This window comes from Sugiyamaella lignohabitans, chromosome C, assembly GCF_001640025.1.
Source record: "Sugiyamaella lignohabitans strain CBS 10342 chromosome C, complete sequence".
Taxonomy (NCBI): Eukaryota; Fungi; Ascomycota; class Dipodascomycetes; order Dipodascales; family Trichomonascaceae; genus Sugiyamaella; species Sugiyamaella lignohabitans.
Window position 1 is genome coordinate 1,263,389 of NC_031671.1, and position 15,964 is coordinate 1,279,352.

Genomic DNA, 15,964 nt, shown 5'->3' on the forward strand with positions numbered 1-15,964 from the left:
TTCATTCTACGGAATATTCATATTGTGGGTTCGTTTAGTATTGACTCAACTTACAAAACAAAATCAATAAAATAATCAAAACACATACACCGACATAATGGCTGAAGCTGGAGATCACTCAAGAGACCCTTGTCCCATTGTCATTTTGAATGACTTTGGCGCCACCTTTGCTATGGGTGTTATCGGTGGTACTATCTGGCATGGTATCAAGGGATTTAGAAACTCGCCTATTGGCGAACGTCGGGCCGGTGCTTTATCGGCTATCAAGGTTCGTGCTCCTACTATTGGAGGTAATTTCGGTGTTTGGGGTGGTTTGTTCTCTACTTTCGACTGTGCTGTTAAAGGTGTTCGTAGAACTGAAGACCCTTTTAACGCTATCATTGCTGGTTTCTTCACTGGTGGATCGCTTGCTCTTCGTGGAGGCTGGAAACAGACCAGAAACGGTGCCATTACTTGTGCCTGTGTCTTGGCTGTTTTCGAGGGTGTCGGTATTGCCATGCAAAGATGGATGGCCTATGGACAAAAGCCCATGGCTCCTCAACTTCCCGAGGCTCCTCAACCTTTGGCTGCCTAAACATGTTGTGGCAATCCCGAGATAATCACATCACATCACCTATCTGATATGATTTGATATTTTAGCTCCTGCTCACTGACTCTACTCTGGTTCTGAAGTTGTTCTTTTATTAGAAATTTGCATGTTCTTTTCGTTCTTTTTTTTATTGCTGGTGATTAATACTTTCCACTCGTCAACCGAACTCGTCTCCGCGTCTCTTGTGACGCCATCCTCATTCACCTCAAAACACCACCTCACCTCAACCCTTGCGCACTACTTTGGCCCCATTTAGTGCTTGTGTATATGGCCCTCTGTTTCTGTTGTTTATATTCTAATGACCAAAATATTTATCTGTGACTGAAATTTGCGGTAGTGGCCGTGCCTCCGGCGGCTGGGGCGCTGCCCCAGACCCCGTTGTGCCCGCTTCGCGGGGTTGCTGGGAACGTAGACGCCCGACTCGAGCGGAGCGAGAGGAGCCACGGGGTCTGGGGCAGAGCCCCAGCCGCCGGAGGCATTCTCCCGGTCCCGATAGATCAAACCCCCGTTAGTACGATATTTCATGCCGAAGTGAGAGTGTTTGGCGTGTAAGAGGAGAGTATATAGTGATGGAGTGGTGAAGTTAGTGGAATACATAAACCTATAGTTCAGATCAGGGAGCTTTGAGAGAATTGAGGGTCGTGGAAAGATGTCTGTTCAATATGGAACAGCATTGTTCGACGATTCGTCTGGATCGCATGTTGCGGTTGAGTCCATGCCGAGGTGGAAACGGAAGGATGAAAGCGAGCGGGTCAAGGAGCGGTTCCATGGAGCGTTTACAGGCGGATTCTCTGCCGGCTATTTCAATACTGTTGGATCCAAGGAGGGATGGGCACCTTCGTCGTTTCGCTCGTCTAGAAAGGATAAGGCTTCGGGTGCCAGTTCGACGATATCTCCTAAATATTCGAGACCAGAGGATTTCATGGACGAAGAAGATCTACGGGATCAGGAAGATTCGATAACTCTGGTACCAGTGAGTGATACCATTGATTCTCGGTCAGGAAAGTCATTGCTGGAATTAGGATTGACATCGATAGCATCAATGCAAGCAGCAGGGTCTGCAGAACTTTCTTTAGATAGCAGAATTAGGTCCCTTGTTACGGGTGGTGCTGCTGGTGATGATGATGCCAGGAGCCTGTCAGCTAAGTCGGCATGGTCCTCAGTCCCAGCTGTGGACGCTGTTGGATATGGGATTCTTTCTAAAATGGGATGGAGGCCTGGTCAAGGGATTGGTCCGAAATCGAAGAAAAAATTTGATTTAGGAGACAGATCTGGTTCTGTAGAACATGAGATAGCTCCAAAAAACACTGTGCTATCAGTTAGACCAAGTAATAATAGCCATGGTCTGGGTTACGATATTGATATGCCAGAACTACCAGTTTTATTAGCAAGTCGAACTGGCGATGATTCACGAGATTCTAGCGAGCGAAGCGGACTAAATCCTAGGACCAAGAAACGGAAATTGGCAATGAATCTCAGCATTGCTGCTAGCTATGAAGATGACGATGAGGATGGACTCGAAGAGGTGAGATCTAATTGGAATCCGAAATATGACACGAAAGAAGTATTAAAGAGTGACAAACCAAGATTTGTTAGACCAATGAAAAAGCTATCTCGTAACGGTCAGAATATTAGTAGCGAGAAAGAACCAAGGGCACAGTTTGTGAAACGCAGATGTGCTGATGGATTACCTGTACCAACAGGGTTTGTGCTCTCATCACGGCCATTATACAAGGGTAATGATTACCCTCTTCCAGATGTGTTAGTAGCGGTTTTAAATGACCAATTGGCTGAAATATCGAACAGAGTGGAAAACATGAAGAATATTGAAAGAAACGGAGCTACTATCTTAACAAGCAAAAATGATGGAGGAGAGAACACCACCACCTTGGATTCGAAATCAAGAGCACAGTTGCTCAAGGAGCCACAGCTCCCTGGACAATCTGTTTTTGATCTGTTGAGCAAAGATGCTTTGAAGAGAATCGCCGATATTAAAGATGGTAGAAACGTAATTCCTTTGGATAGAAAACCTGATGAAACTCTCAAAGTGAATTCTGAGGTGAAGCTAGAGATTAAAACTGAAATTTCCCCTGACTTGAAACCCGAAGTGAAGCCATCTGTAGTGCCAGGCATGGAATCAGATGAAAAGCTTGGTAGTGGGATTTCTGCTTCAAAAGCAGAGGATGATGAGGTTGATAACCTACCCTATTTATCACAGGATATTGCACACGAGGCATTATCTAACACAAAATATCCTTATGCAGAAGACCTCGAAAAGCGACAGAGATATCTAAATGTTTTGAAAGTTTATTCAGACCAAACTGGTACTTCAGGCACCTTTGCAGCTTCCTTGAAGAAAATCCGGCCAACGAGTTTTAGTCATGAAACATGGATCAATGAACTTAACGAATTTACGAGAGTAGCAATTGTGTTCCGGCCGCTAAAAGGAGCCATTGCTAGTAGGTTTACTTCTAGCACCGGGAGGCCCACAAACGATACCGGGATACAGACTCCTGCTGAATATGACGCTTCTACTTTCAGAGTGACGGACTTCTTTCCCGAAAGGCTATTAAGCAAGCGTTTTGGGGTGCCATTTATTGGAATCACAACAGATTCATCTGAAAAGCGATCCATGAAACCGAGCAGAGATACTACTCAAGAGAGCAAACCAAAATCTGAGGCGAGCGCGAGTTCTTCTGAGGTTGAAGCGACTATTGATCCCAATAAAAACTCCGCCCTCGAGTCAGATCGAGCACCATCCAGTCTGTTTGCCATGATATTTGGTGACAAAGCTGAAGACAGTGAGGACGATGATATTTAACGAAGTAATGAGTAATGATAATGATTTGTATTTCATATACCACAGCGTAGATTTCGGGTGACAAAGTGACTGGCAAAACCAGACGGTCCTCGCAATCTCCTGCGAAGCAGGAGCCACGGGGTCTGGGGCGGAGCCCCAGCCGCCGGAGGCAGTTGATGCATTCGTGGAAGCTTTTATAATTACAGATGCTATAATGGAGACGGGAACAGCAGCTCGCGGGCATTGTTGTAGAACCCGTTATCGTATATGTTGTTGATATCTTGGAACCCTTCGACTTTACGGAGAACAAGACCGCGCTCTGAAACCAGCTGGTTCTCGGACGGTTTGAGGTTTCGGTGATAGGTTCCGTCATTGAGCTTTTGGAGCACGATAGTGGGTTCGTTTCTGGCGTGGCTGAGCGCGTCCAGAGACTTGTCGGGGTATCCAAAGTAATAAAGACACTCGTCTTCAATGCATTCGTTGATGGCATCCCATTTCATCGACTCATTAGTGGTGGTACCCAAATAAATAAATTTAATATGCACTGCGAGGAATCCGCCGGCAACAAGAAAAAGCATCCCGCAAAGAAGCATCAGCGAGCCCGCAGTGCGGTTGATGTCATTATATGTCATTATGCTCTAGGTCTCGTTAGAAACACACAACTCTCATCTCAAGGAACACAAAGCCATGTCAAACTTACCACCCATGCTGTCCAACCGAGAAAACCACTTGGCACAATATCTCCACTCGCTATCAGACGGGCCAAATCTCGTGCTAGCACTCCACGTGTAAGATAAAACCCGTATGTGAGCAGCACGACATTGCTGACCACATAGAAAAAGAACCACCGATAGTTATAGTAACCAACACAGTTATTAATCCACACACAATGATGGTCCATCATGGCAATACAGCCACCACAGCTTGAGCAGTGTTTACTTCGAGCAGGCTTTTCGAATTTACACGTGGAACATATGTTATCCGACATGAATATAAGATTATCAAATCTGAACTTCTTGAGCACTCGGGCATGATTCTCTTTCCTAATAAATCCCGGGTTTGAAAACACCGCCAGCCAGCTGCTCACATACGGCAGACATGACACTGCCGGTATGGCAACGTAATGAAACCCGTTCATCGGAATCCGGTAACAAACATCCTTTAAGAAAAAATAAAGGCATACCGTTACTACCACTATGTACCCGGCCTGTACTGTTAGAATTATCTGGGTGGCAGGGGACAGCCTCCGGCGGCTGGGGCTCCGCCCCAGACCCCGCTGCTCCTCTCGCTTCGCTCGAGTCGTGCGTCGGGCGGTGGCACAGAACTGTAAATTGCTGTCTCTGATGTGAATTTCAGGTACATTGATTGACAGAACTATGAATTGAAGTTTGAGATATGGTTTTGTATCACAGAACCAACGACTTACTGGTACAATATATCCAATGTGGTGGTAGTGTTTGGTCCAGAGACCAGTGGCCAGTCGTTCGGTCTTTCCCGTGGGATCCAGTGCATGAAGCACCCGTCTAGGGTTGTCAATAAGCCATTGCCGAGTTCTCGAAAGCCATGTGTCTCTGAATCATGAGTTAGTACCATATTTGTCCCTCTGGTTATTCACGGAAGTACGATCACCAACTGCGGTGATGCCACTTAGCATTCCTTCTCAACACCAACTCTTGGCCAATACTTACTGAAGCTGAGGTAGACTGCCAAACAGGCAAATCACGAGAAACACGCAAAAGATCGCAATTAGCACAAGGGCTACTTTGAACTTTCCCATGGACGACTTTGACTTGTGGACCTAGATTCAGATCACATCAGATCAGCGCCATCTTATCATCGTACGGCAACTCACTGGTGTTGGGCTGGGGTTCCAGAACCAGGAACAACTAATTAGTACCGTCTTATGTTCAACTATCCCTTCTAACAACGTTATAAGAAATTCACAACATAAGAAAACAAGAGATGCAAATACGGTCAAGAGGCACTAAAAATAATATTTCATCACAAAATATATATTAACATAAATTGCCATGTGATATTGCCACTTCTACACCACCGCCAGGGTATTAAATGACCCACTTACAGCCCTGCAAGTAGTGTACTAACTGCATTTGGCGAAAATTACCCCTGAGTTCGATATGCAGGTAGCATTTAATTCAATCAAATCGAATATAAAGTGAGCAGCCAAAATAACACAGTACAGAACAAAAGTTGTCTAATATTTCAACACAGGCGAACAGTTTTTTTTTTATTTACAGACTAAAACAATCTCAGACTGGTATTCATATTACGGGCTTTGCAATTTCTCATGCCATAAAATCCAGAAATTAACCCAGTCAAAACCTAAGACAAAAACCTCATTTACATTTAGTGTCCTTTGATAACCACTAAGTAGCACCCCTTAGAGACCGTTAACCATTAAAATTGGAAAAAGAACAAGTAAGAAGAATCAAGGTGAACCCGACGTAACGACTCGAGCGGAGCGAGAGGAGCCACGGGGTCTGGGGCGGAGCCCCAGCCGGCGGAGGCAGAACCTCTCTTCCCCGTCACAGGATGCACGTAGCAGAGTGTGCACGAGAAGAGTTTAAGTTAAGGGTGGTACTTAATGTTCCTCAAAACGTGATATTGGACAGGCTGCACATAGCTAATACAGAAGTAATATACAGCAGCAGATATGATACATTTTGAGGCAAGGGAAATTTGCTGTTCAGGAGAGAGTACTGCGACGATCGCGGCAGAGGTTAGTAGAAAGAAGTGAGGAGAAGTGAGGGAAAGTGAGATGTGGTGCAGATGGTGGAGTATTAATTGATGCGGATATGCGGGCCCCTGGCTGAAAATTGTCATTTCCTCATCCGCACCAATGCATAATAACAGTAGAGGCGCGTTTTTTAACCACCGAATTACCCCTTATTTGACAAGATTGACTGCACAGGGTAGTCCGATCAGGTAAAACAGTCTACAAAAACTTCCGATCTAATGTCTAGTGATTAGAACCCTTCAGAAGACGACATTTGTGAGTAGTTATCTCCGATATCATAAAAAAGTTACTAGAACCAGTTCCAATTCGCAAATAATCTCTTGGCAAAAGTAATAGACCATCGTGATAAAAATACATCTCAGACAGACAGTCAGTCGGCCGGCCAAGAACGTTGAACTGCTGAAACGCTGAAACCCAAACCGAGTAACCTTCAGAAGCAGCTCGACACAAACTAGTTGATACGTCTGGAATACGAAACCCAACATTCTCAACCTTACAAAGACACCAGAATCAGCTTTTCACTCTCGTCTATCCAAGACACGACAGTTCTTCAATTGAAATTAATTGACTCAGACATTCTTCAGTTACATCAATTAATTGACAAAAAATAGAAGAAGACATCGCCAATTTCAATTGTCAAAAACAATTACATTTTATTCACTCGTTAATCCAGTTCCCATTGATTGATTTCCGCGACATCACTGCGAATAAGGTCTGTGCTCGCAACAGTGTCTCACGCTCGATACTACTATAGATCACGCCCACTGACATAAACTCATCCAAACCAACGCAAGTAGCACTCAAGGCACGAGCTACGCGACAAAAACGCACACAACTGATACAAAGTAACATACCATGGCTCCCGTGTACCCACCCGTCACGATAGAGAAGCGGATAGCCTCTCTCGAGTACCTGTGCTCACTGTAAGTGTTCAGCTGGGGGTGTAGGTGTGTGCCTCCGGCGGCTGGGGCTCTGCCCCAGACCCCGTGGCTCCTCTCGCTTCGCTCGAGTCGAGCGTCGGAGTGCCAGTAATCTCCTGCGAAGCAGGAGCAACCAGGGTCTGGGGCGGAGCCCCAGCCGCCGGAGGCATGTCCCCGGCCAGGAAGTGTCATATGCTAACGAGGGACAAGGAACGCGAAACAACTGTTTCGCGCCAACACGTCGAGCACGTTTATTGCTAGTAAGGACTTTGAACACAATTTCAAGATGGAGACGCTGACGACGCTGCATTTTTTTTACTTAGGAGGGTCGATTCCGTCTATTATCCAGCGCCATGCCGGTTCGCTGACCGATTATTTGAAAGCCCTGCTGGCGCTGTTCAAGGAGTACGAGTCGATAAAAGCCCAGTCGGACCCCACTACGTCGCGAACAAAGAGTGTGGTGGGTGTTGGAAGGAGGTTGTTTAGAGCTCGGGTCAAGTCTGAGACGTCACTGTCGACTGTTTCATCGTCCACTTCACTGAATGAGCACCATTTACGGGCAGGACGTAACTCGAGCGGATCTATTCCCTCATCTTTGGCGTTTATTCCTTCACCAACAACCAGTTCAATTCCTGAGTATTCGTACCTCAGCGTATGTCACCTACCATTTGTGCCAGACCTGGCTCAAACGTTTCTCTGCCTCTGTGAGACTCTCATCGAAGCCTATAAACACATTGACACGTTAGTGCCCAATTGGCAGGCAGTGCCTCAGGATGTCCAGGAGCTCGTATCTAAATTAGACGATAAAGTCTATAAGAACGTTGTAGCACCATCGCTCAAGGATATCGAGACGCCATTCAGAAACGTCTCATATACTGAATCACCATCATCTAAACTCAGCAGTCTTCTCTCACGAGCCTAGTTCTCTGGGGTGAACCGTTAAACATTTATTATTTGAGTTTGGTTTCGGTCTAGCTTGGGGATTATTGGAGTCATCCTCATTGCATCTATTGCAAAAAACTGATTCTTTCAGGCCTAGCTGCAATTGAATGGTGAGTTTTAAGATCAGATCTTGCATTTTCAGATTGCAGATTGCACAGCTCACACAAGAAGGAGAAATTCCTGCTGGTATTGAATGTATGTTCACCAGCACTAGTATCTTAACTCACTGTCATTACTACCTAAGAATGGAGTAAATGCTTAGAGACAGCGCAGTGGAAACTAATACACCGAGTGTTCTGAGTGCCTCATTACCGAATACCTCTATAGGTCTAGTAGAGCGGTGAACAGGACGATAATATACTTATCACTTCAAATCTTCCTACATTTGGAGACCCTGGGAGAATCTTCAGCTGGTTCTCCAGCATCTGACCCTGTTCTATGACCCTCTGTGGTACACAATATAGACCGGTCGGATACGTGAAATATGTTTATGTTTGTATATCGGAGAATATATATTTCGTTCGTCAATGCAATAAATACTTGTGATGATATGATTTTAGTGCAGCCGGGGCACACTGCCAATGCCACTACGATGGCTTGGAAGGAGCGTAGCGGTAATCCAGGTACTGTCTCCATACTACAATGTTAGTTTGATCAGTTCCAAGCATTGAGACCCTGTGCCAGTGACCACGATGCCACAGAAACACCCCGTCTCCACGGTCCAAGCAACGAGCGAAGCGAGCCACGGGGTCTGGGGCGGAGCCCCAGCCGCCGGAGGCAAGACCCGTTTCGTAAAAAATGTTGTCACACTTACAGTAATAAGAGAACCGCCTGCCGAGAAACTTGCCAATAATTGGGAAGAATATGAGTGTAAACAGGGACCCTAGCTGACGCATGGACTCGTCCCATTCTTTTTGAGCATCCAGGACCCGTTGGTTGTGTCCGCTGTCATCGTCGTCATCCTCGTCGTCGCTGTCTTCGCTGTCGGCATCATGTCCATTGTCCTCAAACAATGGTGGCCATGGCGGAGACGGAGTTGTTCCGTCAGTTGGAATTTGTTGTGGACCAGTAGAGAAATCGGCTAACAGGCCGGCTCTTTGAACCCGCGCCAGAATATCAGCCCCTTCGTCAATGCTCATTTCTGTTTGGTCGGATGATGTTTTGTTTGATCTGTTGACGTTTCTACGACCTTTGAATGCACGCGAAACAGTTCTAGATCAATCAGGCCAAAAACTGTAAATAAAATTTAACAATTGAATCGTGCAATTGAATCAGACTCTGGCAATCTAAAGACGATCTGGAGATGAGCACCCTGTGAAGCTCGCTCATGGGGCAAGCCAGTAGTAACTGGGCTCGAATGTCTGCACAGCCGTGCAACTGCAATTGAGAATGCGAGATAGGAGATGAGATCGGCAGGAATTTTTCATGTCAAAATTATTTTATATATTTTGTAAATTTTGATCTCATCGAGGAATCAAACAGGTTAATTTTCGCCCAACCTGGCTTCGAAAGTTTGGAAATTGCCAGTTTTTGCAACGACTGGATCACGAATTCTGCTCAGAAAAAGACAAATTTTCAGAATGAGTAGCTCCAGCACTCCTAACAGCACAGCTGCTGCACCAGCGGTATCTGATTCAGTCAATACAACTGAAAATAAGCCTTTTGATACTGAAAAATATGACGAAGTTACAGAGGGAAAGGCCTCGATTTTATATCCGAAAGGAAATACTGTGTTTTACAACCCTGTACAACAGTTCAACAGAGATATCAGTATTGTAGGAATCCGGGCCTGGTCGGAAATCTATAACGAACAGGTTCTAATTCCTCGATTGGAAAGAAGCAAGAACGCAAAAAACAAGGCCAACAAGAAAAGAAAGAGAGAAAATGACGAGGGAACCGTAGTTTCTGAGCCAAGCACCGAAACAAAAGTCGAACCAGAATCTACTTCTGAGACCCAAGCTGAAACGGATGCTGCCACTACTCAAGACACACCTATGAGCGAAGCTAATAGTGCCACTGCCGCCGAGTCATCGAAACCATATATCGAAATTATCGAGGCTCTTTCAGCCAGTGGATTAAGAGCTATCCGTTACGGTAAAGAGATCCCCTATATCAAAAAAGTTATCGCCAATGACTTCTCGAAAGAAGCAGTTAAATCTATTCACGCCAATGTCGAACACAACCAAATTGGCAGCAGAGTATACCCCAACGAAGGTGATGCCAATATTGTCATGTACCAACACAAGACCAAAAATGTCCACGTAGTCGATTTAGATCCATATGGAAGTGCTACCCCTTTTATGGATGCTGCTGTGCAATCGGTGTGCGACGGTGGTCTACTTCTTGTGACATGCACTGATCTGGCTGTTTTGGCTGGTAACTCATATCCTGAGAAATGTTTCTCTCAATATGGAGGTAATACTTTGAACAATGACTCGTGCCATGAAGCTGCTCTCAGATTAGTGTTGAATATGGTTGCATCTACAGCTGCAAAATATGGCAGAGCCATTGAACCACTTCTCTCGCTGTCAATTGATTTCTACGTTCGATGCTTCATTCGAGTCCGAAGCCAGCCTGCTCTTGTCAAATTCAATGCTTCAAAAACCATGATTGTATACAACTGTAGCGGATGCGGTACTACCACCTGCCAACCACTCGGAAGAGCCACTGCCCGTGAAAAGAACAACCACGTCACATACAAACATTCGTATGCCCAAGGACCCACTGTCTCATCCAACTGTGAACATTGTGGATTTGTCCACCATGTGGCCGGTCCAATGTGGGGAGGACCACTTCACGATGAGAAATTCGTTTCCAAAATGCTTGAGATCCACGATACTCTCGACACCAATGTGTATAAAACGACCCAAAGAATCAAAGGTATGCTAACTGTAGCCAAATCAGAACTCGATGACACGCCGTTCTTCGTGTCTCTACCACATCTATCTTCTGTCGTGAAAGCGCCCTGTCCTCCTCTCACAACTTTTGCCAGTGCTCTTCTCAACGGCGGATACAGAATCTCTGGCACCCACTGCCAGCCTGCTAGCATCAAAACCGACGCCACAGCCTCTTTCATCTGGGATGTGATGCGCGAATGGATCAAACTCGAAAAGAAAGGCGACACCAAAAACCTCAGTCCCACCTCTCCTGGCGGCAACATTCTCAAGACCCTAGAAACCAAACACAGCATATCCTTCGAGGTCCACCCCAAAGCATCCGAGCTCGAGAAACAGCGCAAGTCCAAACTAGTGCGCTACCAGGTCAACCCCACCGAAAACTGGGGCCCCAAAGCCAAAGCTAAATAGTTCCTGTACATAATCAACCTGTCACGACTCCACTGGCTCTGATGCCTCCGGCGGCTGGGGCTCCGCCCCAGACCCCGTAGCTCCTGCTTCGCAGGAGTTAACTTGACCGTCGCGGAACGACTCGAGCGGAGCGAGAGGAGCAGCGGGGTCTGGGGCGGAGCCCCAGCCGCCGGAGGCAACAGGCGAGAAGTAGAATAAATATAGTATATAATAGTATAGAGTAATAATAAAATAATAATAATAGTAGTAGTAGTAGTAGTAATAATAATACAGACTGGAATAATATCGACTAACGAAGGTAAAGAAAGAATCGTCTAATCAAAGCCTATGATCACTGGTTATAAACAATGTTCCGATATGTACTTGTTGGCGCTTCAGAAGAAGGCGTTGAGAATAGAGTGCGAGCTGTGGCTGTTTCCGTGGTTGGTTACCATGCTCTACATTAGCTTCTATAAGGCCATTCAAAATCGCCCACGGGCGAGGTGAATTCCTGACTTGTCTGCGCAGCAGACGGTGTCACTGATCCGGAACTGGCGGCTTGGCCACTGGAAAGTTTCGATTGGATGCGTCGACCATACGGTGTCGAGCGGATAGAGGGTATAATGGGGCGAATGTTGTCGACTAGTCGCTGACGGACTGCCGGTTGAGCGTAGTCTAGAGCCGTCTGAATCACGTAGTTGGCGTACGAGTCGCGCAACAACTCATCGAGTTTGGGCGAACGAACCAATTCTTCAATCAACAAACTGGCGGTTTCTGGCTCTGCGATTCTCAGGCACTTTTCAATAACATTCGACGAAAACTTCTGTACAGATAATATACAAATTTTGCCCGCAAATTGGTGGATCATGGGTTCTGAAAACTCCTTGTTTCCTAGGTCCAGCACGTATTGTGCCACGTAATTACCAAATTGGTCTTGTACAAGGGTGAATGCGTTCTTGATGATTTCCTTGACTAGCTGCTTCTTTTGTTCGGGCGATGCGTGGTCAATACATCGTTGCAATACACAGCATCCGTGTTTGTGAGTGCCAACAGTCACACAGTTTTCACAAACCGCATCATATATAAACTGTGATCCCTCGTGTGACAATCGGTACAAACACTTCTGAACCACATGGTTTCCATTCAGGTCTTGTGTTAACTTCACCACATTGGATTTCAATGCAGCAACTATCATATCAACCTGCTCACTGGAGTTGATGTACTGAATCATCTTCTGTAAAGCCCGTGTTCCGTGCTGGTTCAAGGCGATAGCCACCAAATCAGGTGCTGCGGTTCTCATAAGCACAGTTCTTTGCTCGTCTGTGGCATATTCAAGCAGCTTTTGACACAAGTAGTTTCCAAATGGATCAGTCATGAGCTCAACAACATGAGGATATGTCTCCTTGAAAATCATATTCAAGTATCCTGGATTCTTCTCTTCCAGTTTACGTTGCAAGAACCGGCATCCATGCTGGTCTTTACAAAGAGAATAGATTTCATCCTTCATACTTTCTAGTGAAGCATGTGCATATCTGTTCAGTTCGTGGTCAGCAGCAGCAGATGACTTGACTTGACGTCCTGAACGAGATCCACTGTTCGAACCAACATTTGAAGCACCATTACCGCCAACACTAGTACCAGCACTAGCGTGGCCAGTTCCGCTACTAGCAGAGTTATTGACAGCAGATGGATTCTGGATAATACGGAGAGCTTCGTGACCATTCGGTTTGGTGGTGGTGGCAATTGATACTGCGGGGTTGTTTCGCATGGGCAAAGACGTCTCGACTGTCACTGGCAGGATTCCTGAAGCTGGTTGAGCATTCTCGCTAAGCAATGGTGGCAAGGTCATAGACGATACGGGAATTGTTTCATTCAACACTGCCTGATTCATCATGCGATAGTTCGAGTTCTCAGTAATAAGACCTCTGTCAAAGTAAGAGCCCTGAGAAGCAGCAGGTGATCTCATTGGTGGTGTATAATAGACCATACGAGGAGCAGCTTGGGGTTGAGCTTGCGAGTGTTGAATAAAGGGACCAGAAGCACTAGCACCACCAACAGATAATGAAGAATTAGACTTGGAGCCTGAACCAGAACTGGTCACTGCACTACCAAGTCCACTACCATTCAAACCATTGGCCATGCTGTTGTGAACTCCACTTATCCAATTTGGAGCAACCCCACCCGCACTTGTAGCAGATGAGGTACCAGGAGTTCCAGCACCAACTCCGCTGGTCGAAACCCCATTACCATCAAAAAGAATAGGACTAGGATCCAAGAAGTCGACCAAAGCTCCTGAAACAGACTGTCTTGAGCCGTGTCCTGCCGAGGGTGATGTCTTGAACCCGTTGCTCTCCCTGCGAACAAGAATCGGGAACTTGTCATCAGTGGTCTCTGCTTGCAAAAACGACGGTTTTCTTTGATGAGAAGCTGCCGAAGCAGTTGTCAAACAAATAGCACTTGCATCGTTAGAACTCGCTGGAGTAGCACCTGCCAGAACAGACTGATTTTGACTTTGATTTTGAGAAGTCTGGCTAGTATGAACAGATGGAGGAGTCGAAGGGGGAGGCGAATACGAATGAAGTTCTCCTTCAAACAAATAACGAGCAGGAGACGACGGGAAAGACGAACCACCAATACTAGAACGAGCATTATTGCCATTCGATGTCAATGACAGTCTGTTCAAGTCCGAAATAAACCCCTCAGTAACAGTGTTCGACGATGATGAGGTATGGATAGTCGACATCGAGTCAGATGGTGGAGTTATAACATGTGGATGAAGAGGATTGCGCATTGATTTCGATGGTGGAACTGACATGGGCATCGAACCAGTTCCTCTAACAGAACCAGATGCAACAGGAGAACCATTATTTACAACACCAACAGTACCCCCATTGACATCTCCAGAAGTACCATTATTCATACGGTCACGATCAATTGGAGGTGAGGCCAAATTGCCCACAGGCATCAAGTTAACATTGGCAAGGTTCAATCCATGCTGTGCTTGAGCATGAGACGTACGACTTCCATTCTCCTGAGGACTCAGAAGTGGTCCGCCAACACCAAAACAATGGTTATCTCCACCAGCCAGCGGAAATATGTTATACATGGCATTTGGAATGCCACTTCCAGAAGTACTATTGGACATGATCCCGCCAAGACCTGCAATTGCCAGTTTGCCAGAACCTCCATTACCACCACCAATACTCCCAGGGGTGAAACTGGAAATGGCAAATCTACTGTCAGGAGGAGTAACTGGTTCTGAGGTCGATGAGAAATCAGCAGTACTTCCATACGAAGGAAATTGATGGTGTGTAGATGAGATAGAAGAGGCGCTGCTCGACGAATTGGAGTTGGAACCCGAGTTGGTGTTGGACTTTGTACAAGACCCAGTCGAAGTACAAGACTGGTTATTCATATTTGAGCGGTTATTTTGAGAAATAGATGATGCGGAAGAAGAAGGTGACGAGTACGAGGAGCTGCTCAAAAGCGATGGATGAAGAAGTGATGGAGGTGGAGCAACACCAGCAGCAGTGGCAGCAGCAGCGAAACCAGATCCAGATCCAGGTTGTCCTGAGCTTACAAGAGGAGGGTTGGAATGATGCTGGAATTGATCAGATGGAATTTGATGAGGTTGGAATTGAGGCTGGACCTGATGGAATGCCATCTCTTGAGGCTGCCAGGGTTGCTGACGCTGTTGCGGCTGTTGTTGATAATGGGCATAATCTTGATGCTGGAGTTGCTGATGTTGCTGATAGTACTGTTGGTGATGATATTGTTGTTGCTGTTCCTGATACAATTGTTGCTGTTGTTGATGTTGGAGCTGCTGGAGCTGTTGTTGTGGATACTGATATTGATACTGGTAAGGGGTTCCATAAAAACTATCATCAAATGAGTGATCTGGACTATGAGCGTCCATGATAGGAGTAGTAACTTTCATGGATCGGCCAGAAAGTTCATGCCTTTCAAACTGGAGCAGAGTTAGTAATTGTTGGAGACGGTTAACCGGTTAGCCTTTGAAGGTCAAGGAACTCGGATACTATTCAATTCACATTGATACAGTATCGTGCCAACAAAAAGAACAAAAAACCAAACAAGTGAAGCATGAATCATTATCCAGAGGAAGCATCCAGGAGACATACTATAAGCGGTATAAGCGATTAGCCGGTATCAATAGTATAATCACAATATTAGAATTCAATAGCAAAATGAGGTATAAAATAAACCAATTCCATCCAATCATGCACCAAATGTGACTACCTGTCACCTCAACATTCGAATCACCCACTCCTGGCTACCCAGTCATACATTGCCACAGACAAACAGTATCAACACCGTTCAAACTCAAGTTCCATACAAAAAAAAAAAGATATAATAACCAGACACAAAAAAACCTTATCCTCTCCAATTATCACCCATAGCTATTCACCAAACAACCTCATTATCAACAATCAACCACCAAAAACCACCTTCAGTACATACCTGCAATATACTCAGGGGGGGGAGACTACTCAACCAACTCTTGTCACAGCTTCACAAATATCACCACTCAGGGTTGTACACTTTTTCCCTGACCGGTGATGGTCTTGTCCAATAACAAACTTTATGAGCCAGCGTAAATTTCGTTTGGAAACCCACCAAGACAAAATAATTTCGTAATCAACTCCATAAAGT

The 15,964-nt window shown here is 45.7% G+C and overlaps 7 protein-coding genes across 7 annotated transcripts; 4 read left to right on the forward strand and 3 right to left on the reverse strand.

The window, feature by feature from the left end:
• Positions 1-97: 97 nt before the first annotated feature.
• Positions 98-574, forward strand: TIM17 (protein transporter TIM17; the record flags this gene model as incomplete). The annotated part of the gene is made up of 1 exon (XM_018881149.1): positions 98-574. One exon carries the CDS (start codon positions 98-100, stop codon positions 572-574), a length of 477 nt encoding a protein of 158 aa, XP_018733768.1.
• Positions 115-498, reverse strand: AWJ20_4096 (uncharacterized protein; the record flags this gene model as incomplete). Its single annotated transcript, XM_018881150.1, has 1 exon — positions 115-498. The coding sequence occupies one exon, from the start codon at positions 496-498 to the stop codon at positions 115-117; it is 384 nt and encodes a 127-aa protein (XP_018733769.1).
• Positions 575-1,238: 664 nt separating the features above from the next.
• AWJ20_4097 (uncharacterized protein) lies at positions 1,239-3,410 on the forward strand (the record flags this gene model as incomplete). Its single annotated transcript, XM_018881151.1, has 1 exon — positions 1,239-3,410. One exon carries the CDS (start codon positions 1,239-1,241, stop codon positions 3,408-3,410), a length of 2,172 nt encoding a protein of 723 aa, XP_018733770.1.
• Positions 3,411-7,353: 3,943 nt separating this feature from the next.
• On the forward strand, positions 7,354-7,989 carry AWJ20_4098 (uncharacterized protein; the record flags this gene model as incomplete). The annotated part of the gene is made up of 1 exon (XM_018881152.1): positions 7,354-7,989. One exon carries the CDS (start codon positions 7,354-7,356, stop codon positions 7,987-7,989), a length of 636 nt encoding a protein of 211 aa, XP_018733771.1.
• A 607-nt stretch (positions 7,990-8,596) lies between these two features.
• AWJ20_4099 (uncharacterized protein) lies at positions 8,597-9,148 on the reverse strand (the record flags this gene model as incomplete). The annotated part of the gene is made up of 1 exon (XM_018881153.1): positions 8,597-9,148. One exon carries the CDS (start codon positions 9,146-9,148, stop codon positions 8,597-8,599), a length of 552 nt encoding a protein of 183 aa, XP_018733772.1.
• A 441-nt stretch (positions 9,149-9,589) lies between these two features.
• TRM1 (Trm1p) lies at positions 9,590-11,314 on the forward strand (the record flags this gene model as incomplete). Its single annotated transcript, XM_018881156.1, has 1 exon — positions 9,590-11,314. The coding sequence occupies one exon, from the start codon at positions 9,590-9,592 to the stop codon at positions 11,312-11,314; it is 1,725 nt and encodes a 574-aa protein (XP_018733773.1).
• Positions 11,315-11,756: 442 nt separating this feature from the next.
• On the reverse strand, positions 11,757-15,209 carry PUF4 (Puf4p; the record flags this gene model as incomplete). Its single annotated transcript, XM_018881157.1, has 1 exon — positions 11,757-15,209. One exon carries the CDS (start codon positions 15,207-15,209, stop codon positions 11,757-11,759), a length of 3,453 nt encoding a protein of 1,150 aa, XP_018733774.1.
• Positions 15,210-15,964: the final 755 nt, after the last annotated feature.